Below are 27,071 nucleotides of genomic sequence, written 5' to 3' on the forward strand. Positions count from 1 at the left end.
CTGAATTGTAGCTTTTACACTCACACTCTCCACTCAGGGTATGTTGGAAAGGTCAAACTTGGAGCAAAACAATATATGGCAATTCCTCTCCCCTCTGTTTCCACTGTTTCTCAAAGCTCACCATATTACTTGGGCAAGAGCTCACAAAACATATGCTATAAAAAATTAAGAAAAGGTGAGAGGCAGGCAGCTTATTTAAGCAGTACAATAGATTATCTGCTCAAATTAATGTTCTCTTACACCACAGATGTACCGCAAACACCAGAGAATGATAATGAGCAACATATCAATTCACTGAAGTTTGAAAGTTAAATACACTGATACTACTATTCATTTTTTAGCCTTGGTAAAAGGGGATGCACGTCGTGGCACATGTGTTTTGCTGGCTATAGTAAGATTACTATAATTGTATTCATAGCAAGTTTCGATCTAAGTATCATCCATATCATAAAGTGCATTTTATTTCAGTTTCCTCACCTTCTGCAGCAAACTGATCAAGATGATTCAATGTCTGAACTCTGTAATTTGACAATTCAGAAAGTCTTTCAAAAATGACATTGTCCTGTTAATAGCAAGAAATTCATTAGTTCACCTTTCAAATACCTCGTACAAATTCTCAATTATGGTAAGATGATATTCTTTGAAAATTAAAATTTAATTGAGAACTATTATAAGTTATTAGATTGATAATTGGCATCATTGGAATATTAATCAAAAAGATTGTTCAAAATAAGGCCCAATGCAATGTCTTTTAATTAAAACATTCTTGCCAATAAAAGAGAATGGTGTATTTTCTCTGTGCAGCTTTCAGCTCTAACAGACAACAATTAACCCATTAGCTCCAAAGTTCTGAACATGTTGTATGGCCACCTGTGAACTTCTGACATTGAAGTCTGCATTTTCAGTACCAAAATTCAGAGGTCAAAGAAATAATAGAAACTATATGGCTCTCAGTTAGGAAGCCTTAGTCTAAACTATTTCTTTAAATCTTGCTTCTGATTAGAAGCTATTTTGATAAATAAAAATACATGAAAGGAATTGAAATGAAGCAATCAGAAGTTGAATGAATTCTGTCTCCAATGCAAATTGAGACCAACTATCCATCTCACTACAACCATGGATGAAATATAAGGAGTTTCTGGATCTAAAAGTCACAGGATGCCTGTGTTGAATGGAAATTCCTAGTGTCTGAAGTGATATCTGTCGGAGTGAACAGTGGAGCAGACTCGAAGGGCTTAATTCTGCTCCTAAGTCATCTGGTCTATATTTGGAAGATATTTTTGGTCTCAGGAGTCAGACAGAATAGAAACTGTCTCTGAAGCCACTACGCTCAGTCTCAGCCATTGAAGCTCTCAACTCCTCTGGAGTTGTCATAGGCCTCTTGGTGACCTCCCTCACTAGGCCCCTTGCAAGGTCACTCAATTTTTGAGGACAGCCTGCTCCAGGCAGATTTACAGCTGTGCTATCTTTCCATTTCTTGATCATTGACTTAACTACATTCCAAGGGATATTCAAGGACTTGGAAATTTTCTTGTATTCAGACAGATGGTTTGAAATGTGTCTATTTTAATGCGAGGAGTATTATGAATAAAGCGGATGAGCTTACAGCGTGGATCAGCACTTGGACCTATGATGTTGTGGTCATTACAGAGACTTGGATGGTGCAGGGGCAGGAATGGCTACTTCAAGTGCCAGGCTTTAGATGTTTCAGAAAGGACAGGGAAGGAAGCAAAAGAGGTGGGAGCGTGGCACTGTTGATCAGAGATAGTGTCATGGCTACAGAAAGGGAGGAAGTCATGCACAGATTGTCTATGGAGTCTCTGTGGGCGTTTTTTTTTATAGACCACTCAATAGTAACAGAGACATCAAGGAGCAGATAGAGAGACAGATTCTGGAAAGGAGTAATAATAATAGGGTTGTTGTGGTGGAGACTTTAATTTCCCAAATATTGATTGGCATTTCCCTAGAGTGAGGGGTTTAGATGGGGTGGAGTTTGTTAGTTGTGTTCAGGAAGGTTTCTTGACACAAGATGTAGATAAGCCTACAAGAGGAGAGGCTGTACTTGATCTGGTATTGGGAAATGAACTTGGTTAGATGTCAGGTCTCTCAGTGGGAGAGCATTTTGGAGATAGTGATCACAATTCTATCTCCTTTACCACAGCATCAGAGAGGGACAGGAACAGACAAGTTAGGGAAACATTTAATTGGAGTAAGGGGAAATATGAGACTATCAGGCAGGAACTTGGAAGCATAAACTGGAAACAGATGTTCTCAGGGAAACATATGGAAGAAATGTGGCAAATGTTCAGGGGATATTTGCATGGGGTTCTGTGTAGATACGTTCCAATAAGACAGGGAAAGGATGGTAGAGTACAGGAACTGTGGTGTACAAAGGCTGCTGTAAATCTAGTCAAGAAGAAGAGCTTACAAAAAAATTCAAAAAACTAGGTAAAGGTAGAGATCTGGAAGATTATAAAGCTAGCAGGAAGGAGCTTAAGAATGAAATTTGGAGAGCCAGAAGGGGCCATGAGAAGGGCTTGGCAGACGGGATTAAGGAAAACCCCAAAGCATTCTACAGGTATGTGAAGAGCAAGAGGATAAGATATGAGAGAATAGGACCAATCAAGTGTGACAGTGGAAAAGTGTGTATGTAACCGGAGAAGGTGGCAGAGGGACTTAGTGAATACTTTGCATCAGTATTCATTACAGAAAAGGATATTGGTGATTGTAGGGATAACTTACAGTGGACTGAAAAGCTTGAGCATGTAGATATTAAGGAAGAGGATATGCTGGAGCTTTTGGAAAGCATCAAGTTGGATAAGTCACATACATCAAAGTTGCTGGTGAACGCAGCAGGCCAAGCAGCATCTATAGGAAGAGGCGCAGTCGACGTTTCAGGCCGAGACCCTTCGTCAGGACTAACTGAAGGAAGAGTGAGTAAGGGATTTGAAAGCTGGAGGGGGAGGGGGGAGATGCAAAATGATAGGAGAAGACAGGAGGGGGAGGGATAGAGCCGAGAGCTGGACAGGTGATAGGCAAAAGGAGATACGAGAGGATCATGGGACAGGAGGCCTAGGGAGAAAGACGGGGGGGGGGGGTGACCCAGAGGATGGGCAAGAGGTATATTCAGAGGGACAGAGGGAGAAAAAGGAGAGTGAGAGAAAGAATGTGTGCATAAAAATGAGTAACAGCTGGGGTACGAGGGGGAGGTGGGGCCTAGCGGAAGTTAGAGAAGTCAATGTTCATGCCATCAGGTTGGAGGCTACCCAGACGGAATATAAGGTGTTGTTCCTCCAACCTGAGTGTGGCTTCATCTTTACAGTAGAGGAGGCCGTGGATAGACATGTCAGAATGGGAATGGGATGTGGAATTAAAATGTGTGGCCACTGGGAGATCCTGCTTTCTCTGGCGGACAGAGCGTAGATGTTCAGCAAAGCGGTCTCCCAGTCTGCGTCGGGTCTCACCAATATATAAAAGGCCACATCGGGAGCACCGGACGCAGTATATCACCCCAGTCGACTCACAGGTGAAGTGATGCCTCACCTGGAAGGACTGTTTGGGGCCCTGAATGGTGGTAAGGGAGGAAGTGTAAGGGCATGTGTAGCACTTGTTCCGCTTACATGGATAAGTGCCAGGAGGGAGATCAGTGGGGAGGGATGGGGGGGACGAATGGACAAGGGAGTTGTGTAGGGAGCGATCCCTGCGGAATGCAGAGAGAGGGGGGGAGGGAAAGATGTGCTTAGTGGTGGGATCCCGTTGGAGGTGGCGGAAGTTACGGAGAATAATATGTTGGACCCGGAGGCTGGTGGGGTGGTAGGTGAGGACCAGGGGAACCCTATTCCTAGTGGGGTGGTGGGAGGATGGAGTGAGAGCAGATGTACGTGAAATGGAGGAGATGCATTTAAGAGCAGAGTTGATAGTGGAGGAAGGGAAGCCCCTTTCTTTAAAAAATGAAGACATCTCCCTCGTCCTAGAATGAAAAGCCTCATCCTGAGAGCAGATGCGGCGGAGACGGAGGAATTGCGAGAAGGGGATGGCGTTTTTGCAAGAGACAGGGTGAGAAGAGGAATAGTCCAGATAGCTGTGAGAGTCAGTAGTAGTCCTCCATTTCACGTACATCTGCTCTCACTCCATCCTCCCACCACCCCACTAGGAATAGGGTTCCCCTGGTCCTCACCTACCACCCCACCAGCCTCCGGGTCCAACATATTATTCTCCGTAACTTCCGCCACCTCCAACGGGATCCCACCACTAAGCACATCTTTCCCTCCCCCCCTCTCTCTGCATTCCGCAGGGATCGCTCCCTACACAACTCCCTTGTCCATTCGTTCCCCCCATCCCTCCCCACTGATCTCCCTCCTGGCACTTATCCGTGTAAGCGGAACAAGTGCTACACATGCCCTTACACTTCCTCCCTTACCACCATTCAGGGCCCCAAACAGTCCTTCCAGGTGAGGCATCACTTCACCTGTGAGTCGACTGGGGTGATATACTGCGTCCGGTGCTCCTGATGTGGCCTTTTATATATTGGTGAGACCCGACGCAGACTGGGAGACCGCTTTGCTGAACATCTACGCTCTGTCCGCCAGAGAAAGCAGGATCTCCCAGTGGCCACACATTTTAATTCCACATCCCATTCCCATTCTGACATGTCTATCCACGGCCTCCTCTACTGTAAAGATGAAGCCACACTCAGGTTGGAGGAACAACACCTTATATTCCGTCTGGGTAGCCTCCAACCTGATGGCATGAACATTGACTTCTCTAACTTCCGCTGGGCCCCACCTCCCCCTCGTACCCCAGCTGTTACTCATTTTTATGCACACATTCTTTCTCTCACTCTCCTTTTTCTCCCTCTGTCCCTCTGAATATACCTCTTGCCCATCCTCTGGGTCACCCCCCCCCCATCTTTCTCCCTAGGCCTCCTGTCCCATGATCCTCTCGTATCCCCTTTTGCCTATCACCTGTCCAGCTCTCGGCTCTATCCCTCCCCCTCCTGTCTTCTCCTATCATTTTGCATCTCCCCCTCCCCCTCCAGCTTTCAAATCCCTTACTCACTCTTCCTTCAGTTAGTTCTGACGAAGGGTCTCGGCCTGAAACGTCGACTGCGCCTCTTCCTATAGATGCTGCTTGGCCTGCTGCGTTCACCAGCAACTTTGATGTATGTTGCTTGAATTTCCAGCATCTGCAGAATTCCTGTTGTTTAAGTTGGATAAGTCACCGGGATCGGATCGGATATACCCCAGGCTACTGTGGGAATCGAGGGAGAAGATTGCTGAGCCTCTGGAGATGATCTTTGCATCATCAATGAGGACAGGAGAGGTTCCGGAGGATTGGAGGGTTGTGGATGTTGTTCCCTTATTCAAGAAAGGGAGTAGAGATAGCCCAGGAAATTATAGACCGGTGAGTCTCACTTCAGTGGTTGGTAAGTTGATGGAGAAGATCCTGAGAGGCAGTATTTATGAACATTTGGAGAGGCATAATATGATTAGGAATAGTCAGCACGGCTTTGTCAAAGGCAGGTCATGCCTTATGAGCCTGAATGAATGTTTTGAGGATATGACTAAACACATTAATGAGGGTAGAGCCGTAGATGTAGTGTATATGGATTTTAACAAGGCATTTGATAAGGTATCCCATGCAAGGCTTATTGAGAAAGTAAGGATGCACGGGATCCAAGGGGACATTGTTTTGTGGATCCAGAACTGGTTTGCCCACAGAAGGCAAAGAGTGGTTGTAGACGGGTCATATTCTGCATGGAGGCCGGTGACCAAAGGTGTACCTCAAGGGACCCCTACTCTTCATGATTTTTATAAATGAAGTGGAGGGATGAGTTAGTAAATTTGCTGATGACACAAAGGTTGGGGTGCTGTGGATAGTGTGGAGGGTTGTCAAAGGTTATAGCGGAACACTGATAGGATGCAAAAAATGGGCTGAGAAGTGGCAGATGGAGTTCAACCCAGATAAGTGTGAGGTGGTTCATTTTGGTAGGTCAAATATGATGGCAGGATATAGTATTAATGGTAAGACTCTCGGCAGCGTGGAGGATCAGAGGGGTCCGAGTCCATAGGATACGCAAAGCTGCTACACAGGTTGACTCTTTGTTAAGAAGGCATACAGAGTATTGGCCTTCATCAATTGTGGGATTGAGTTTAAGAGCCAAGAGGTAATGTTGCAGCTATACAGGACCCTGGTCAGACCCCACTTGGAATACTGTACTCAATTCTGGTCGCCTCACTGCAGGAAGGACGTGGAAACCATAGAAAGGGTGCAGAGGAGATTTACAAGGATGTTGCCTGGATTAGGGCTATGCCTTACGAGAATAGGTTGAGTGACCTCGGCCTTTTCTCCTTGGAGCGGCGGAGGATGAGAGGTGACCTAATAGAGGTGTACAAGATAATGAGAAGCACTGATTGTGTAGATAGCCAGAGACTTTTTCCCAGGGTTGAAATGGCTAGCATGAGAGGGCACAGTTTTAAGGTGCTTGGAAGTAAGTACAGAGGAGATGTCAGGGGTAAGTTTTTCTTTATGCAGAGAGTGGTGAGTAATTGGAATGGGCTGCCGGCGGAGGCGGAAATGATAGGGTCTTTTAAGAGACTCCTGGATGGATACATGGAGCTTAGAAAAATAGAGGGCTATGAGTAAGCCTAGGTAGTTCTAAGGTAAGGACATGTTTGGCACAGCCTTGTGGGCCGAAGGGCCTGTATTGTGCCGTAGGTTTTCTATGTTTCTACATATTCATCTCCTGACGAGTGCTTTTCAATAACCTTTTCGCAGAGTTGCTTGGAGTGTTCCTTTGTCTTCATGGTGTAGTTTTTGCCAGGATACTGACTCACGAGCAGTTGGACCGTCCAGATACAGGTGTTTTTTACTACAATCAATTGAGCCAGCCTGACTGCACACAGGTGATCTCCATTTAACTAATTATGTGACTTCTAAAACCAATTGGCTGCACCAATGATGATTTGGTGTGTCAAATTAAAAGGGGTGAATAATTATGTAATCAATTCTTTTTTGTTTTATATTTGTAAATAATTTAGATCACTTTGTAGAGATCTGTTTTCACTCTCACATGAAAGTGTTTTTTTCTGTCAGTGTCAAAAAAGCCAAATTAGATCCACTGTGATTCAATGTTGTAAAACAATAAAACATGACAACTTCTGGGGGGGGGGCAATACCTTTTAAGTTCTATGAGTAGCAGCAGCTAGTTAATTCAACAGAAAGTTAGTCTCAAAAAAAACAACTCATCAATAAGTAACTCCCATCAATAATTAAACAGATACATTGTGTTTAAGGATGTAGCTGGCAGTTCACAGTGGGAGAACACTGAAAGCAATTTGCTTTGGAAACTGCCAAGGCAAGTCTCTTCCCTTAACTCTTGTAAAATCATTTAATCAAACAATGAAACATCTATTGATACTGAGAGGCTGTCAAACTAGCTAGTGGATGAGGGACATTCTGATTCTGTACCATCATAAGGGAAGCAATAAATAAATGTTCATGTTAATCAACTGTAATTGTTTATTTCTGCCACATAGGAAAACAACATCAGTTTATGGACAGTAACCCAGGGACTGGCTGCACTCCTTAAATGATGCAAGTGTAACTGCTTCAGGCAGAGCATTCCAGATTTAACACTCCTCTGGATGAAAATGTTCTTTCTTCTCTCAACTGGGGCCTCTCATCTCTTATGCTAAACATCTGCCCTCTAGTTTAGATTCCTCTGCCATGGGGGGGGGGGGTGGACCCCTGCCATCTACTCCAGCCAAGCCACTCACAATTTTGTATATTTCTTGAAGGTCCTTGCTCCATCTGCTCTACTTCAAGGAAAACAAACACAGCATATTTCCACACGACACAGAAGCAGAATTAGGCCATTCAGCCCATCAAGTCTGCTTCACCATTCTGTCATCACTGTTTTATTATCCCTGTCAATCTCATTCTCCTGCCTTCTTCCTGTTACCTTTGATGCCCTTAATACCGTTAGGTGCCACAGCAACATAGCGGTTAGCATGACGCTATCACAGCTCAGGGCGCTGCGGTTCGGAGTTCAATTTTGACGTCCCCTGTAAGAAAGTCTGTAGGTTTTTCCCGTGTGTGTGTGGGTGTCCTTCAAGTGCTCTGGTTTCCTCCCACATTCCAAAAATGTACCGGTTAGTAGGTTAATTGGTTATTGTAAATTGTTCTGTGATTAGGCTAGGGTTAAAAAAAAAGTAAGTTGCTGGGTGGTGTAGTTCAGTTGGGCCAGAAGGGCCTGTTCCAAGCTGTATCTCTAAATAATCACTTTAAATATACCCAATGTCTTGGCTTCCACAGCCGTCTGTGGCAATAAGTTCTACAGATTCACCACTCTCTGACTAAAAAAATTCCTGCTCATCATTCTAAATGGACATTCCCCTATTCTGAGGTTGTGCCCTCTGGTCCTAGACTCCCCCATTATAGGAAACATCCTCTCCACATCCAGTCTATCTACGTCTTTCAACATTCAATAGATTTCAAAGAGATTCCCCCTTCATTCTTCTAAATTCCAGTAGGTACAGGCCCATGGTCATCAAACGCTCCTCATACATTAACCCTTTTATTCCCAGAATCATTCTCATGAACCTCCTCTGGACCCTCTCCAACATCAACACATCTTTTTTCTTAGATAAGAGGCCCAAAACTGCTCACAATACTCCAAGTGCAGTCTGTCTTGCTTCATAATTGAAACGTCCATTACAGGCATTAAATATTCTTGGCCTCTTCAGTATAATTGTACCCCTTCTATAGTATGGTGGCCAGAATTATACATGGTTGTACCATAACTTTTCCATCTTCCACTTGTTCACATTTAGAGCTGGGCAGCATGAATAGTAGCAGAGTTGGCTTGCTTTTTTAAAAATATGCATAAAAATAAAACAGATAAGCAAGGTTCTAGGAACATTTTGAACTTTAGTGGATTTAATCATTGGCTGTACTTACAAAGCAGTGATTGATGTTTCAGATTAGATCATTACATTGAACATAAACCGGAATTAAATCTAGGGTATAACTGGATCCACATAAAACATTGATAAAATGAACTTCAGGTCCTGCATTTAAATTAGCCACAAATCCCTTAAAATCATTGTACATCAAATATTTTGAAATAAACTAACTTCTAAATATGTGTAATCAGGTTTGTGCTATTTGGTGCACGAGTGAAAACATTGTCCAGGTACTTACTGCTCCTTTACAGTATAGTCGGATCTTTCCAGATGGTATCCTAACAATCACTGACATTCGCTTCCTGTTGCTAGTGGACAGAAAGGAAATTCACAACAAGATTATGAATAATAAAAAATTACAACAGCTGAGCGATGTTATTTTATTTTTATATCAATGTACCTAGTTGCTGTGGATTACTTTTACTATTTCAAAGTTAAAGTGTTTTTAGGGAATTATTTATTTTCACACTACGCATCATCAGCCAGAGCTTACTCTGAGCAAGCTGTTGTTACCTGTACTCAAGCATCTAATCCAATTAACTGGACCATATTAAACCTATCTGCAGTTTTAAATAAAACTATCTTTAACAAACCAATACTTCTTTCATAAAAAAGATAAACAGAACATAAAACAAACATTTTCCTCAACTAATCCACACAATTTTACTGTTTACAAGTCACATATTTGATCATAACTTTGAATAGAGGATAGGTGACGTGGAGGAAGACAGGACAGGAAAGGGAAGACACAAGGAGCGGCTGGGTCAGGAGGATGGGCGAGAATGTGGAGAGGGAGGGAGGAATGCAGCAGGGTTGATGGCAAGCTGCAACAGGGAAATAACAAGAGGATGAAGAACTGAGGTATGAAAGGAGGGACACAAGGGGGCAGAGGGTGGTGGTGAGGGGGCAGGGTGGTGGGATAGAAGAGAAGCAATAGAGAGGACATAAGGCACATATGATTTTTTTTTTTGCTTTGTGACTGGACCTTTTAATGAATGAAATGATGGAAGCAGTACCTGGAAAATTCCAGAACATTCAAAAGCTCATATATCTGCTCCTTTCCCATCTGGCAAGTAAGAAATAAAACAATCATTTTATCTGGATTACCTCTCATGCACTTATGGATTACATAGACTTCCCTCAGCAAATAATGCATACTCAAAATAGGAACTATCAATACAAACTAACATTTTCCATGGATAGTTATAGAAAGCATATTTTTTGGGGGAAAAAAAAGCAAATTCTGAGCTGTTACCTGGAACCACTGCCTAATCTTTGTGACTGCAAACATTCACCTACACTGGGGCATTAGTGAGGTATCAGCAGTGATGTGGCCTCAGAGAGTGGAGCCACTTCTCCATAACAGCATAATGCTGAGGAATTCCACCAAGACTGGGCTTTGCTGTTGACTACACATTGGGTCCAGCAACATTGTGACAAATGTGACAGCATCTATCATAAAGTTTAGGGTCATACCGCAGCTCTGCACACATATGCAAAACTTCTTACACATAAAATGATTGAACACATGTAGTTTCTTTTAAGGCGACCGAGTGTTGTCATCAAGATTTTCCAGAATTAACATTTCAATGCCCAAATAAAATGCCCCAAAAATAATTAAGAGGTACATGAATGCAGACAAGTCCAACCAGCATCAAACCTAACTACTGCTGGTATGGTTCCATCAAACTACCTCTACCCTTCCATACCCTACCCTTCTCTTTTACACCACCTCCAAAAGTAAAGATAAACAGGTTTACTCACAACATCTACAACGACAGAATCTGGCGTTCTTGCAGTGAAAACAAATCCAAGCTTCTTTGCCGCTTTTACCAATGAATTTTCATCTGCACAAAATTACATCTGTCAGCAACTACCCAAATAAATAGGAGGACCACTACCTCATGTAATAAAAAAAAACTATCTAGTGACCGGTCACTGCTAGCCGCAATGCACCCTTGTCAACTGGATGCAGATGCTGAACAAGACATTTGGATTGACGTCATTTCCCACGCAACAGTCCTTCTGCTTTTAGAACATTACAGGCTGAATTAGAATAAAGTTCCAAAACCTTTCGCTTCACAACATAGTCCTTTGGAGCTTGTGAGGACTTGCTCACACAGCAACTCCACATGATACACCTCTTTTCTGGCCATAATAGATTCATTCTTAGGCTTGACAATTTCTGGTGGGCATCCCTGGGATTTTGAAGGGACCAAGAGGATTTCTGTGGATAACAGAGATCATGGGCAAGATCCCTTCTCTATTTGTCTCCTGCTATCAGCAGACAAATGACCTCCACTGACCTCCATCTGTGAAACATACCCTGCCTCAGTCCCAACTTCAAATTCACCCATATCCACACTTTAATCCTCATTAGTGTCTGCCTTGCCTCGTATGGCGTTCTGACATCCACACAAAAGGCAGCATTTTACAGATCTGTTCCTGAAGCACAATCCAGCATGAAATTTCTGTGGATTCCTTTATTTGAAGATAACTTGACATACTATCTTAGTTCTCTTTCAGGTGAATATAAACAGAGCTGGAGAGATTTCCTGAAGTCTTGATGCATATTTATCTCACAATCAACACAAAAATAAATTCGTCTGGTAACCTAGATCATTACAGTTTGCTATACACCAGCTGGCTGTCCCTTTTTGCCTGCATCAGAACAATATACTACTGCTCATGTACAATACCAGATAGAGTTCAACCCAGACAAGTGTGAGGTGTTTTACTTTGGGAGGTTAATTGCAAAAGGAAAGTATAGAATAAATGGAAGGACCCTAAGTGGCAATGACACACAGAGGGATCTTGGGTGTAAGTTCATGGCTCTGTGAAAGAGGTAACACACAAGTAGATAAGGTGATAAAGAAGCGATGCAGTCAGTGTTGAGTCTAAATATCAGGAAGTAACTTTGCAGTTAGATGATGTTTCGGTTAGCCCACATTTGAAAACCTATGTGTAGTTCTGCTTGTCAATTTGCAAGAGGGGTGTAAAAGCTTTAGAGTTATGCAAAAGAGGTTTACCAAACTATTGTATAGTTTTGAGAGTAATAATTATAAGCAGAGGTTATAACCTGGACTGGTTTTCTCTGAGCACTGGAAACTGAGGGACAAAATTGCAGAAATATATAAAATTATGGGGGTGGGGGGGGCGTAGATAGGGTAGAAAATCAGAACTGTTTCCCCCCTGCCCCCAACACGGAAAGTCAAATACTGGAGAGCATAGCTTTAAGATGAGAGGGAGAAAGTTTAAAGGTGATTTACGAATCAAGTTATTTTTAATTTCTATTTCTTTATTTCATAGAGTGGTAGGTGCCTGCAATGCACTGAGAGAGGAAGTGGATACAATAGCAACTGTTAAGCGGCATTTAGACAGGCACATGGTCAGGGAATAGAGGGATATTGGCCATGTGTGGGCAGATGGGATTTGTTGGATTGGCATCATGGTCAGCACAGATATTGTGGGCCAAAGGGCCTCTTTGGGTGCCATACAGTTTCAATGTTAGAAACATAGAAAACCTACAGCACAATACAGGCCCTTCGGACCACAATGCTATGCCAAACATGTACTTACTTTAATAATTACCTAGGGTTACCCATAGGCCTCTATTTTTTTAAGCTCCATGTACCTACTCAGGAGTCTCTTAAAAGATCCTATTGTATCCACCTCCACCACCGTCGCCGGCTACCCATTCCATGCACTCACCACCCTCTGCGTAAAAAATTTATCCCTGACATCTCCTCTGTACCTACTCCCAAGCACCTTAAAACTGTGCCCTCTTGTGTTAACCATTTCAGCCCTGGGAAAAAGCCTCTGACTATCCACACGATCAATGCCTCTCATCATCTTATACTGTACACCTCTATCAGGTCACCTCTCATCCTCCGTCGCTCCAAGGAGAAAAGGCCGAGTTCACTCAACCTATTCCCAAAAGGCATCCAGGCAACATCCTTGTATATCTCCTCTGCACCCTTTCTATAGTTTCCATACCTTTCCTGTAGTAAGGTGACCAGCAGTGAGCACAGTACTCCAAGTGGGGTCTGACCAGGGTCCTATATAGCTGTAACATTACCTCTCGGCTCTTAAACTCAATGCCATGGTTCCATGCATATAAACCTAGAAATTTTAGTGCACTCTAAGAAATATCATAATCATAGCAGCACTTCCAATCATTTTGACCAGGTATTGCTGCTGAAAACATTATTAGTATCTGAGAAATTTAGGTAGTTGAAGATTAGCAATAAGAGTCAATCTACATAAGAGAAAGTTGGCAGCCATGGCAAGATCTATCAGGTAAGGTGGCCCCTGCAAGGCTGGACTGGGTTGTGTTGCAAACAGGGTGGAGGGCACTAATACTGAACCAGGCCTGACATGGTCTTTGCTCCCAGGCAAAGTGGGTGGGCCCCAAGGACTCAGACAGTCGGAAGGTGAAGAGTAGGGAGGAAGAATTGAAACTCACTTCCATTCTCTGGCCACAGTGCATCTGTTCCCTACATGCTTCTTCCACTTACAGCTATTTGAGAAGGCCTAGAAAGTATTGGCAAATAGCAAGGAGACACAAAGACTCCTATGAGGCTGTTGTGATAGCAAAGCCAAACAAGTCAGAAAGAACTAGCACAGTACCTGGCCCAATTGCATTATGTTTGCACCTAAGTTCTAATTTTACCTGCAATGTGGCAAAAGCAGAATAGAAGCATTGCATGGGGAATCATATCATCCTAAGTCTGATTTGCATAGAAATCACATGTAGCACACACAGAAAAATAACAAATGGAAACACTTCATTAATTTCAGAGAGAATCAATTCAATGTGGAAGAAGTTACCATCAAATTTTGGGCAAGCTCTGATCAGAGGAGTCTCTACAAAATGCAGTTCTTTCTTCCTCTGGTGTGATGATTATAAACCATTCTTTATTACCCAGCCAAACCCAAACTTTTGCTGCCAGTAATATTTTTGATATTCCTTCAAAATTACATGGCTTTGTAAATGTATCACTGTGTACATACATCTATTGATGCTTCTGGACACATGTGATGTTCCTGGAATCATCGGGTGTTTCGGGTCTTTCAACATCATACAACCTCCTCCAGGTGACCCAGTCGGGGCTGATCAGACCCCAGCTTGTGTCCAGATGGCTAGCTACTTATGACTCCATGGCTCCCCTCTTTTGAGCCACAGCCATCTTGAGGCCCTCTCTGCCGCATCGGTGGTACTGCGGATGGCTCTCCTCTTCCTCTCTCCCTCGATGCCCAAAATGCTGAAGGCCCTAACTAAAGAACGGGCTATGAATCCCCTACAACCAACCTCCACTGGGAGACACCTCGCTCTGTCATATTCTATTTGCCTATTCTTATTGTCTAGCCTACAAAATTCACTGATCATTTCCTGACCATTGCCCCTGCTGCTGCTGCCAGAGACCTTCCAGCTCCAATGACATAATATTTTAGTTTCAAGTTTTTGCTACAGCCCTCCATGTTTCCACAAAGTATTTTATTTTCCATTCTTTTCACCTTAACTTTGGATTTTTTTTAGTCCACCTCCAATTCTCCTGTAAGTAGGACAAGCTCTTAAAAGATCCAGCCAAATACCATACAATGTAATTACACGTTAATTTTTTATTTATTCATTTTATTTCCTTACGAGATAGGAGGCCATTCAGCTAATCAGTCTACAATGGTTCTTAGAGCATTCCATTAATCTCATTCTCCTCTCATCTCCACTTATGTTCCTGTAGCTTATTCTTTTTCATAGTCCTGATTATTTTGCCATGCATATAGAGAGTAATTTACAGCAGCCAATTAACCCACTAATCAGTACATCATCAGGATAAAGGAAGAAACCAGAAACCAGAACACCTGAGTCACAGGGATAATGTGCAAACTCAATACTGGAGGCCAGGATTGATCATGATAACAGCCTCCCTTCCCCCACCCACACAACCTATCAATTAATACAAATTACAAATGTGGATGCTTTAACATGAGCACACATGGTCTGTAATGTAGTAACCAATGATGCTAAATTAAATGAAAATAGATACAACTGATATCAATGCCTTTTTCTATATAGGCATCAATATTCAACCACTGTTGTGTTTGCACTGGTGCCCAAATGAATGATAAACATCAGTATTCTTAACTTGGATATTATGCCTCACAATCAACTGACAATCAAAGATTTGTCAGAGCAACAAATTACAGAGAAATAGCAATCCTTTTAGCCCATCCTCTTTTTAATTGCAATTTGAACAGATCTACTTTCCTGGAAATTTATCACCAACTATTTAAGTTTATGCACAAGATCTAGACAAACACTACATTCAATTGAATTGATGGTTGCAACAGGCTTTTTATACATGAAAGTGATCTTAAAGGTTATAAATTATATATGCAACAAACATATCAGGGTTTAAAATCAACCGAATAATCAATGAATGCACAAATGTAAGGACTATTTTCGGCAGCAGATGTGATAATGGTTGCTTGTTCCTCAGCAATTCTTGTCCAATAAGAACCAAATACTCCGAATCCAAGTTCAGTCCAAATAACATATTTTACATCTGTGAGAAAGGAATCTGGTGCTTAAGAAATGTATATATGGGCTTAATTGTGCATTAATCCCAATTCTACAATTGCTTTTAAGTTCTCTTACCTGGTGATGAGCCCTGGTACTTAACATCATTGCCATCTGTTTCAGGAACGACTGTATGACAAATTGCCATCATAATGAGAAATTCCTGGATTTCATTGGCAGTTGGCTGAAAAGAAGCATAGAGTGTGGAAATGAAGTAGTAATGGTAACAGATATTAAGTACTTTGACAAATGAGGTACCAGAAATGTAATCAGGTTTAATATCACTGACACATACAGTGAAATGTTGTTCTGTGGTGGCAGTACAGTACGGGTCACATCCACATTCACAAAATCTGATGCCGGGGGGCGGGGGGCGTGGGAACTGTTCCTAGAATGTTGAGGGAATATCTTTAGGCTCCTGTACCTCCTCCCTGCTAGCAGTAACGAGATGAAGTGTGATGATTGTCCTTATCAGAAATACACTAAGGTCTCATTATCATTAGGTACTCAAATTGCCTTTCAGCTAGAAGAAAATGGTGGATAGCATTACATTCTTCAATCAACATGAATGTGTTCTATAATGTTCTGAAGACATTAACAAGCACTAATAAACACAAGTGCCAAAAAAATTAACTAATAAATCACTTTTATTCAATTGACTGAGAGTTATGAACAATGATAGATTGTGAAATCACAAGCTGCAGCGGTCTCTATCAGAAAAGTACACCGCAGGGAGCCATGTGATAACTGGTCTGTAGCTCGGTAATCAAATTTATAGAGATAACAATTGATTCTTCAACTCATAGATAAGTATGTTATAAAATTCCAATAATCTGGCATGCTGGGAACTTTGGTTGTGCTGGACCTGCAACTTTACTAGACTATTGGATGAAATTCATATTAATATGCTTTCACAAATTTTAATTCACTTTGATATATTATTCAGTATTATAATAAATTTTCCAATGAACCTGGAAAGCCTATAAGGAGCAAAGGAGAAAAGGCTCCAGTGAGCAGGACGGGTCTGCAGAAAACATCTCCTGCGGGACTAGATCCCGAACTATTAAGATTTCTAAATATTAGATAGCAGATTATGGGAGTCTTCCTGTGTGTTTGGGAAAACATTATGGAGTCTGACCTTAACCATGGGAATACATGGATCTGAGGATTACAGAGTGCAATGCAGAATTACAAACTATTGAAACAGATTCCTATTTGGCCATCAACGTGGGCAATGTATACTAACCACTTCATTCTACATAACGAAACAGCACAATACAGAAGTGAAAATGGAATGGGTTTATTACTGTCACATGTACAAGGTACAGTGAAAAGCTTCTCCTCCATATAGTTCACACCGATCAAATTTTTGCACATTGAATTAAGATAGTACAAGGTAAAACAATAACAGGATTCAGAATAAAATGCAACAGCTATAGAGAAAGTGTAGTCCAGATAGACAATAAAGTGCAAAATCATAACAATGTAGATTGTGAGGTCGAGTTTTTCTTATTATTATACTAGGATATTACAACAGAGGGTACAAGCTGTCCATGAGCCAGGTAGAGCATGCTTTCAGGTTTTTTGTATCTTCTACCAAAAAGAAGAAAGTAAGAATGAGTGGAGTGGGAGGGGTATTTGATTATACTGCTGCATTACTGAGGCAGCAGGAAGTATAGACAAACTCCATAGAGGAGAGGCTAGTTTCCATAGTGTGCTAGACTGTGTCACAGACAGAGCATTTACCGCACCAACCTGTGATGCATCCGGATAGGATGCTTTCTATAGTTCATTAATAAAAATTGTTTAAAGGTCGACAGGGATATACACTAAATTTCTTCAGTCTTCTAGAGGATTTGGAGGTTTTGGTGAGCTTTCTTGGCCATGGAATGTATGTGGTTCGACCAGGACAGGGTATTGGTGATGTTCAGAGTATTGCTTTCTCAATCCCAGCACCGTGAATGAAGTCAGGAGCATGTGAACCATCTTCCTTTCTGAGTTCTTTCATTTTGCAGATATTGAGGGAAAAGTTGGTGCCTTGACATCATGTTACTAAACTCACTGTTCCGTTTCCGCAAAAGCTTTTTGCCTTTGTCTGAACTTTCTTGCCATGCATTAAACGGTGCAATATTTAATGGTGTATATTTTTCAGCTAGAGAATAAAACTCAAACAGGAATGTTCAAGAGAAAGCAAGTACTGATTCTTGAGAACCTGGCTGTTAGAAATGCAATGTATTTCTCACTTATGATTACACTGAACAAGGTATAGATTTTAGAACACATTAGGTGCGTGCAAGTTTTTATCAAGTCCATGCAAGTTGGATTACTTATATGGTGTTGACAGGATAAGATTAACTCAATGTTCTTCAAACATAGTACTATCAGAGCAATATGAAGTGAACCATCAACCTGGCCCAGGTTCTATCCAAGAAATCGAGCATATTTTGAGGAGATCAGTAGGTCATTAAATATTCTTACACGTTTCTATTGATGGGAAGAGTATTGTGACTAGCTCCATCACAAGATCCTGCAGAGACCTGTAGACTCAGTCAGCTCCATCACAGGCGCAACCCTTACCTTTAAGAGAAGTGCTTCAAGAAGATGGCATCCATCATTAAGGACCGTCAACCACCTGGTACATGCCCTCTTCTCATTACTTCCATGAAAGAGTTGGTAAGGGGTCTGAAGACACATCCAGTGGTTCAGAAACAGCTTCTTCCTCTCTGCCATCAAGCTTCTGAATGATCTATGAACGCTAGCTTGTTATTCTTTTATTTTGTTCTATTTTTGTACTTTATAGTAATTTTATGTGTTTGTACTGTACAGCTGCCACAAATAATAAACTCCCTGCATTAAAATCAGTGATAATAGATCCGATTCCATTTCTGCAGTTGGGCAATTTCATGATGCAGTGAAAACATTTTACCTAATTTAGTGCGGCAATGGAACACTACCATATGTCAACCCACTTTGCAAGTGCTGGGTAGTTATGGACATCAATCAAAATTATTATTGAACATAGAATTTTTCCACATCACCTCAGAGGAAATACGTTAGTACCCAAGACAAATGGCTTCATAATCCATGTTCTACTACTACCAAATGAAAAGGACTTAATGATAAATTTTCCAAAGTCAAGAAAGAAACTTTTATTTGAAAATATGAAGTATATTCTACACAAAATGTAGAGTAACATTAAATACAATCAAACTGTCTCAAGAAGATAATTTCCCTTCAACACCAAAAAGATCTTCAAATGTTAATCAAAGTACTCAAATACCAATAATTCAGGAGTGATTAAATGGCTGAGCCCAGAGAACTCTCTGATCGTAACATGCTACTTTGTAAAATCCAATTATTTAATCACTATTTACCACTTTTATTATTGACATACCAACCCATAGTTCAGTTTTACATTATTCATTTTAGATACCTGAGAAGGCTTCTCAGGATCAGATTAAATTATTGCTTAAGTACACCTTAAAACATAGAATTAACAAAAACTCACATGCCCATTGACGATGTTATCTATTAATGTTGGATCATCAAATTCAGCTGATTCTTTGGAAGTAAACATGTGTCTGCAAATCAAAAATATGGAAAATATAATCAAAAATCTTTTTCTTACTTAACACAAAATTGAATACTGTTCCCTCTATTTCATTCTTCCTCCAATCTAACTCTGTGATCATAAAGAATATTAAAAGCTCAAGTTTGCCTGACATGGAAATAACTTTTGATCTTTTATCACCTTAGTCCACAATACCTGCATCATTCAAAACTTGGGTGTCATTGAAATCGGTATTTCCAGCACATTATTAAATATCCTCAAATAGGTGGTAGCCAGTTGCCTCACTGGATTAACAAAAGCAATTTCAGAGTCAGATTCAGAATTAACATCACTGGCATATGTCCTGAAACTTCTTGTTTGGCGGCAACAGTACTTTGTGTTACGAGAATACACATAAAATTAAGATGTTTGCTGGCCTGGGCTAGCATCAGTGGCATCAGCAGTTGGTCTGTCACCTGCCCTCAGGGGAAGGAGAGATAAGGAACAATGGAGCAGCGTCTGGAGATGTGTAATGAAGGGATGTGGGAGAGAGAGCTGTCTGGAGCGGCTCCCCCCTTTGAACCCTGAACTGTTTGAAGTGATGGACAGGCGATACCCCAGCAGGGGGATAAAAAGGGACAGGTTCGCTAAGACAGACACACACGCCACCCGAGGTAACGAGACCCTGGAAGCGGTGCGCCTCTCACGAGTGGGTGAGAAGTACCAGATAACGACAAGGGTGGAAAGGTACGATCAGCGGGAACCCGGTGTGTGTCCGCCCTTGCCTGGGTGCCGGGTTCACTGCAGAGGATCGACCGCATCTGGAGGAGGGGTCACAGTCGGTGACCTCAGGTGACATCACCAAGGACCCGCCCAAAAGTTGCTCGTGAGCAATCTCGCTGGTCTGTGAGTGAAGCTGTGCTGAATGATGAGTTGTTCCTGTTCTCTCTGTCTCTCTTCCCCCACCTTGTCCATCGCCATGGCAACGATTACTGCGAACTGAACTACTAACTGGACTGAACTTTGAGTCATTTTGAAATTGGTCATTTACCCCTAGACAACGATAGAGCTTGATTGATGCTGTTATCTTAATTCTGTGCACATGTGTGGTTATCATTGTTGAATTGTTGCATTTATTATCCTTTCGATTACTGTGTTGCTTGTTTCTTTAATAAAACTTTCTTAGTTCTAGTACTCCAGACTCCAACTGAGTGATCCATTTCTGCTGGTTTGGCAACCCAGTTACGGGGTACGTAACATTTGTAATATATAATAATAATAATAATAAAAATCTCTAAATGACAATAAGAAATATAAAATTAAGTTAAACAAGTGGTGCAAAAACAGAACATACAAGAAATAGTGAGCTAGTGAAAGTGGGTTAATTGTCCATTCAGAAATCTGATAGTGCAGGTGAAGAAGCTGTTGAGTGTCTCTTCAGGCTCCTATACCTCCCCCTTGATGGTAGCAATGAGATTAGATTATGAGGCCATGCAGTCCTCTTTTATTGTCATTTAGTAATGCATGCATTATGATACAATATTCCTCCGGTGTGATATCACAGAAACACAGGACAGACCAAGACTGAAAATCTAACAAAACCACATAACTATAACAGAGTTATAGAAGAGGGTACGTTCTAGGTAATGAGGGCCCTTAATAAGATTCCACCCTTTTCAGGCATTGCTGTTGAAGGTGTCTTCAGTTCTGGTTATGATGGAGTTGGCTGTAGAAATTTGCTAGCATCTTTGATAACCAAGTCTCCTCAAACTCTTAATGCAATATAGCCACAGTCATGCTTTCTTTGTAATTATATCAATATGTTGGGCCCAGGACAGATCTTCCAAGGCTTTGACCACTAGGAACATGAAACTGCTCACCCTTTCCACTGCTGATCCCTCGATGAGGACTGGTGTCTGCTCCCTAACGTCAACAATCTATTCCTTCAGCTTACTGACGTTGAGTGCAAGGTTGTTGTTGCAACACCACTCACCCAGCTGATCTATCTTGCCCCTGTATGCCTCATCACCATCTGAAATTCTGCCAACAATAGTTGTGTCATTGGCAGATTTATAGAAGACTTTAAGTTATGCCCAGCCACACAGTCGTGGGTGTAGAGAGAGTAGAGCAGAGGGCTAAGTACACATACTTGAGGTGTGCCAGTGTTGAATGTCAGCGAGGAAGAGATGTTATTTCTGATAGCATTGACTGTGCTCCACTGATGAGGAACTCAAGGATCCAAAATTGCAGAGAGAGGTATTGAGGCCCAGGTTTTGGAGCTTGTTGATTAGAACGGAGGGTATGATTGTATTGAATGCTGAGCTGTAGTTAATAAAGAGCAGCTTGACGTAGGCATTGCTGTTGCCAGATGACCCAAGTGAGATTGCATCCACTGTAGATGTGAAGCTCTGGATCAACAGTCCTGAATGTCGCTGATCTGGCACTCAGCAGACTACAAATCTCCATAGCTTTTGATTTGGGTATGTCCAGTACATTCTCAGAGGCACACACTCATCCACACAGGTCTTGACTGAGTCAGTGACCAATGTGGTGTATTCATTCAGATTCAAAAATGAATCCCTGAATATTGCCCTATTCAGCAGTCCTGTAAGCATTCCTCTGCCTCCCATGAGAAAACTTTCTTTGTCCTCACCACTGGTGCTGCAGCCTTTAGTCTCCACCTATACACTGGGAGTAAATGTGCAGCCAGATGATCAGACTTTCTGAAGTATAGACATAGGGGCAGCACGGTAAGCATTCTTGATGGTGGTATAATGGTGGTCAAGTGTGTTGACTCCTCAGGTTCCACAGGTGATATGTTAGCGGTAACACTGGACAACAAAGATTTTGCTTCCTGAATACCTTTAGGTGTATCTTATGTATTTTGGGCTACTGATCATGAAAATCACCATGAAATTTCCCTATCACGCACCATTTTTTGAAATCACTTATGTTTATTATTTAAATTCATAATTCAAGTCAATTAAAATGTTGCCTACAATGTAAGCTGTTAAGTTTCTGATTTTGTCCAGGTATGCTTGGGCATGCTTAGGCGGCGTGGCTGCTGCATGGCAGGACAGGTTTTAGTAATAATTATTGGGCTCAGGACTGTAAAGATGGAATTTGCTGTCACCAGGCACAAAAATTTCTATGAAGGATTTTGATATTTGAGACAGATGCTTCCCAGAATAACTGATGCCAAGATTAAGGAAAGCATTTTTGTTGGTCCACAAATCAAACAGGTCATCAATAACAGGCAATTTGAAGAGTTTCTAGCGGGACTGGAGAAAATCACATGTAAGGCATTCAAGGAAGCTGTTGAAATTTTTCTCAGTATCTACAGAGCACCAAACTACATGCAGCTGGTTGAAAGCATGTTTCAAGCATAGAAAACCATGAAATGCAACATGTCACTAAAGATTCATTTTCTGCATTCCCATTTAGACTTCTTCCCTGCAAATCTTGGTGCTGTAGTGACGAGCATGGTGAAAGGTTTCATCAGGACATTGCGGTCATGGAGAAAAGATAGCAGGGGAACTGGAATCCATCAATGCTGGCGAATTATTGTTGGACACTTAAGCGAGAAGCCTCAGACACTGAGTACAAATGAAAACCATTAACAAAATATTTTTAACTAAGTTGAACTATTGCATAGCATCAGCACCATTATGCAATTAAACACATTATGTTCAATAAAAGTTAATTTGTTTCTCCAAATTCCTATGTGATACAAGTAGTCTGAAATTATATCTGTGTTCATCTTCAAGCAGTCTATCATAAACAAAAAAAATTCTGAGGAAGCAACACTTTTGAAAAAATTTGTTGTCCAGTGTAATTGTTCAGAGACTTCAAGCTGGCCTGAGTGAAGTCTCCCACAATGATGGGGGAGGCATCCAGGTGCGCTGTTTCATGAAATCGCGGGTGATCTACCTTGCACCCAACACATTGATGTAATCACACGGCAGTATACCAGTGCCTCTACTCCATTAGGAGTCTGAGAAGATTCAGTAAGTCACCGAAGGCTCTTGCAAATTTCTACAGACGTATCATGGACAGTACTCTGACTGGCTGCATCATTGCCTGGTTTCGAGGTTCCAATGTGCAGGATTGCAAGAAAGTGAAAAGGATTGTAGACTTAGCCAGCTCCATCACTGATACAACCTCCCCACTGCTGAGGGCATCTTCGAGAGGCGCTGCCTTGAAGAGACAATATCCATTAGTGACCTTCACCACCAGGGACATGCCCTCTTCACTTTACCTCCTTTACTTTACAGCAGCCTGAATAGCCATACTCAATGCTTTAGGAATAGTCCCTGTCCTCCCCCATCAGATTTCTGAATGGTCCACAACATTTCCTTGTTATTTTTCTTTTGCACTATTTAGTTTTGGAACTTACAGAGTTCTTTATGTCTTTCACTGTACTGCTGCCACAAAATTAACAAGTTTCATGACACACATTAGTGATAATAATCTTAATTCTGATTCATCTGGGACAACCCCAATAGCTCAGCTTCCCACAGCACCAGAGATCCAAGTTCAACCCTGATCTCAGGTGCTGTCTGTGTGGACTTTGCAGATTTACCCTGTGATTGTGTGAACTTCCTCCAGGTGCTCCCAAACATATGCAAGTTGGTAGGTTAACATCCAAGGTAAATTGCCCAGAATTTGCAGCTGAGTGGTAGAACATGGAGCAGGGGATGAAAGAGTACATTAGGGAGTTGATGAGAATGGAAGGAGAATAAAAATAAATAGGACTCTTAAAGGATTAGTCTAACCAGGTGGCTGTTGGTCTCAAAGTTTGGCAGGTCAAAGGACCTATTTCCATGCTGTATGACTCAGATTCTATCTGTATCCTCTTGCAGAAACGTAATATTATCACTACCTACCCTTCCACCTATTTTATATCTTTGGAAACTTGGAAACTTTGTACTTCATTCTCATCTTCATTAAGGTAAATATAAACAATTGAATGTCCCAAGGATAGTCTATTGGCTACAACTATATCCATGATTTATGACTGTATAATTCACATAATTCTTGTATGTTGTGAGCTAAGAGATAGAAAATTGTTGTCCAAACACCAGCAGTTGATTTTTCATTCTTCTTCAAAATACAGTAAAACTACAATGTCCATAAATCCCAATGGTTCAGCATCTAGCTCACCAGCAGATGTTATCCTCTCTCTTTAAACTCAGCAGGACCAGTTTCTAGCATTCCATTTGAACTAGGGTCCAATTTCCCATTCTTCCTTTAAATTCACCAGGGCCCAAATCTGACACTCCCTTTAATGAGTTAATTGGAAAGCTTATTAACCTTTGTGCTAGTTATGCAAGTGAAGTGATTTATTCATCCAACCTCTCCCCCACATTCCCACTGACCAGATTTAATGCCACTCTTGATCAAATGTTGTCTGGGGTCAGTTAAGTCATTCTCAACTTACCTCTGGAACTCATGACTTCCATTCATACCCGAACCAAGTTTCTAAAGAGGTCTGGAGCCAAGAGGAATTGATGAAATCCAAACTGAGCACTAATAAGTATTAATGGAAAGTAGGTGCTTCATGATACTACTGTCAATGATAATTTCCATCACTTTGATGGAAAGTGGTAATAAATAATTAGGATTGGAGCTATCCTGATTTTTGTCAATACAACATACTTGAACAATGGTCGACATTGTTGGGAAATTACCAGTGTTTTTACAGCGCTGAGCAGCATCCTAACCAATTATGTATTTCCAAATTTATGGTACTAACTTCAAGATTCTAAAAAAATCATCAGTCCAATTGCAGTAGAATGCTAGATAAGCTAGAACATGAAGTTACAGAATGGTCTGGATCTTCGAAGCCTCTGCCTGTGGTCATCAATGCAACTACTGGTATTTTCATTCTCAGAATGACGACTGTCAGTTTGTCAAAACCCTATTAAAATCTGTGAGACATCTAATGAGCCACATCTTGGCAAGCAAAACTCCTCACTGGTCCCTCACCACACTGCTGGGCATTTAATTTACCGGAATATGCTTTGGCAAGTGGTCAACCCTTACAGTGATCCAAAATTTTCTAGTGCAAATGGATGCCTGATAGGGGAGAAGGCTCTGTCTGAGGGAGATCCTGGGAAGGAACATAACCTCCACACAAAGGATAGGGAGAATTCCAAAGACAGTGGTGGGAGAGATTTTAATATCATAAAAAACTATTTTAAATTGCCCTTGTTGATTATTTACTTTGCTCCATTAAGGATTGGGCAGATTGCTAAGTAAGCAACGTTGAGCTCTGTGAATCCGCCATTAGGATTAGGGTTTACTCTAAGTGTAACCTTGCTCTCCTCAATAGTTCAATAGTTAACATGATGCTCAACATACAAAAAAATCTTCAACTTTTGCAGGATTGAATGTACAGCAAAACTCCTTTTACTGTGGCAAATACAGCTACAATTTGAGAAGTACTATACACGCATAAAAATAAAATTCTCACATGAGCAGAGGTTACTAACAAAAAATCTTACCCCAAATCATCCGAAGACCGTTCTGCATCAGAGTCCACGATGTGACTGAGTAAAAAGAATCCCATTTTAAATTTAAAATACAAACTCCAGAAGCATAAGTAGTAAACAACTACAGTACATTCACAACGGAAATAATTAATTATATTAAGAGGCCTCTCGTTCACAAAAAAATTCTAAGCATCTTTGCTGGCAGAAAAGTAAAGACAATTAAACAAATCAGAAAATAAAAGAATAAAGATGACAGAGAGCTAACTTTTCCCTAATGCATTTTCTCTCACATTATAGAGTATCCCATTTTAATATTATGATGGGAATACCATTATGGTCTACAGATCTTCAATATTACCAACCTGTATAAAATCCAAAATACTTCATTATTTCTCAATGTTATAACTAAATTTTCCTATTTTTCCAAACAATACATTTTAAATTTTGAGCACTTTCCAGATCACAATATTGTTTTGTTATTTTGAAGTTAGTTGCACTTGCAGGCACTTCTTTGTCACTGACATGAGTGACTAGTAATAATGATTGTATAAGGCAGCAAATGAGCAAGGCATGGACCAAATACAACAATAAACTCAGCATTTTCCAAGCACCTTTTCTACGATGTGGAAAAATTTGTGAACCATATTGGCATACTTCATCGTTGCTTTCCTCTCCCATGTCCGGGAAATGCTTTCCCTTTTCCACGATAATTAATTATAAATAAAAGTCTAAAATTAAGCACCTATCTCGACTACTCAATTAGGTGCTTACCCATATGCAATTCCAGCAATGGAACATTTCTTAAATGCCATGATGTTGCAAGTTAATGTGCCAGTTTTATCTGAAAATAAGTATTTTACCTGGAAGAGAAAATTAAAAAAATTATTAAATCTAGTTATTTAAAATAACACAAGCGGCTATTTCACCTTTTGTTGCAAGAAATGGTTGCATATTAATTCCAAAGCATTGCAAATCTTGCCCTTTAGACTGAACTACAGTTATCAATGATTAGATAATGATAACCAATGCTTCTAGATTGATCAACAGGATTATATCGTGCTCTATCAAAGTGCAATTTGAGCCAATCATGTTAGATTTAATGCACAATATACATAATTCTGATCACCAAATATAGTGGGTTCCCGTTAATTAGGCTATCAGTCAATTGGGGCCGCTGCTTATTTCTGACAACTCCCAAAGAACAGCAACTGATCAAGAAAGTAGTCGAGAATCCCTTCGTTTATTTGGGACAGTATGCCACTAATTGGGACAGGACATTGTTGCCGAACAATTTCTAACTAGATCAGTTGTGTGGCCATTAGATACTACACTGTGCTTAGAGTGAACAGTTTTTTTAAATAGTGTCAGTTGTGAATGTTTCTCTTCAAAAAGCAGTGATTTTTGCCACTGATAGTTGGTGAGAAAGAAGCAGTAAAACGATTCAGAACTGTTTTGCTCACTGCAGTTCGAAACATTCAGGC

General features: G+C 41.1%; 1 protein-coding gene across 7 annotated transcripts in view; it reads right to left on the minus strand.

Annotated features, from left to right (window-relative positions):
- The window catches only part of atp8a2 (ATPase phospholipid transporting 8A2), a 589,180-nt gene that overhangs the window by 278,639 nt on the left and 283,470 nt on the right, over positions 1 to 27,071 (minus strand). For all 7 annotated transcript variants that reach the window (XM_063054225.1, XM_063054230.1, XM_063054229.1 and 4 more), the window contains 8 exons: positions 26,362 to 26,450; positions 25,603 to 25,647; positions 19,055 to 19,127; positions 15,625 to 15,730; positions 10,731 to 10,813; positions 9,983 to 10,032; positions 9,205 to 9,274; positions 478 to 562 (listed from right to left, as the gene is read on the minus strand). In XM_063054225.1, coding sequence (XP_062910295.1) covers positions 478 to 562; positions 9,205 to 9,274; positions 9,983 to 10,032; positions 10,731 to 10,813; positions 15,625 to 15,730; positions 19,055 to 19,127; positions 25,603 to 25,647; positions 26,362 to 26,450 — 601 coding nt within the window. The remainder of the gene's footprint in view (positions 1 to 477; positions 563 to 9,204; positions 9,275 to 9,982; positions 10,033 to 10,730; positions 10,814 to 15,624; positions 15,731 to 19,054; positions 19,128 to 25,602; positions 25,648 to 26,361; positions 26,451 to 27,071) is intronic.

The sequence above is a fragment of the Mobula hypostoma genome, chromosome 7 (genome assembly GCF_963921235.1).
Source record: "Mobula hypostoma chromosome 7, sMobHyp1.1, whole genome shotgun sequence".
Lineage (NCBI taxonomy): Eukaryota > Metazoa > Chordata > Chondrichthyes > Myliobatiformes > Myliobatidae > Mobula > Mobula hypostoma.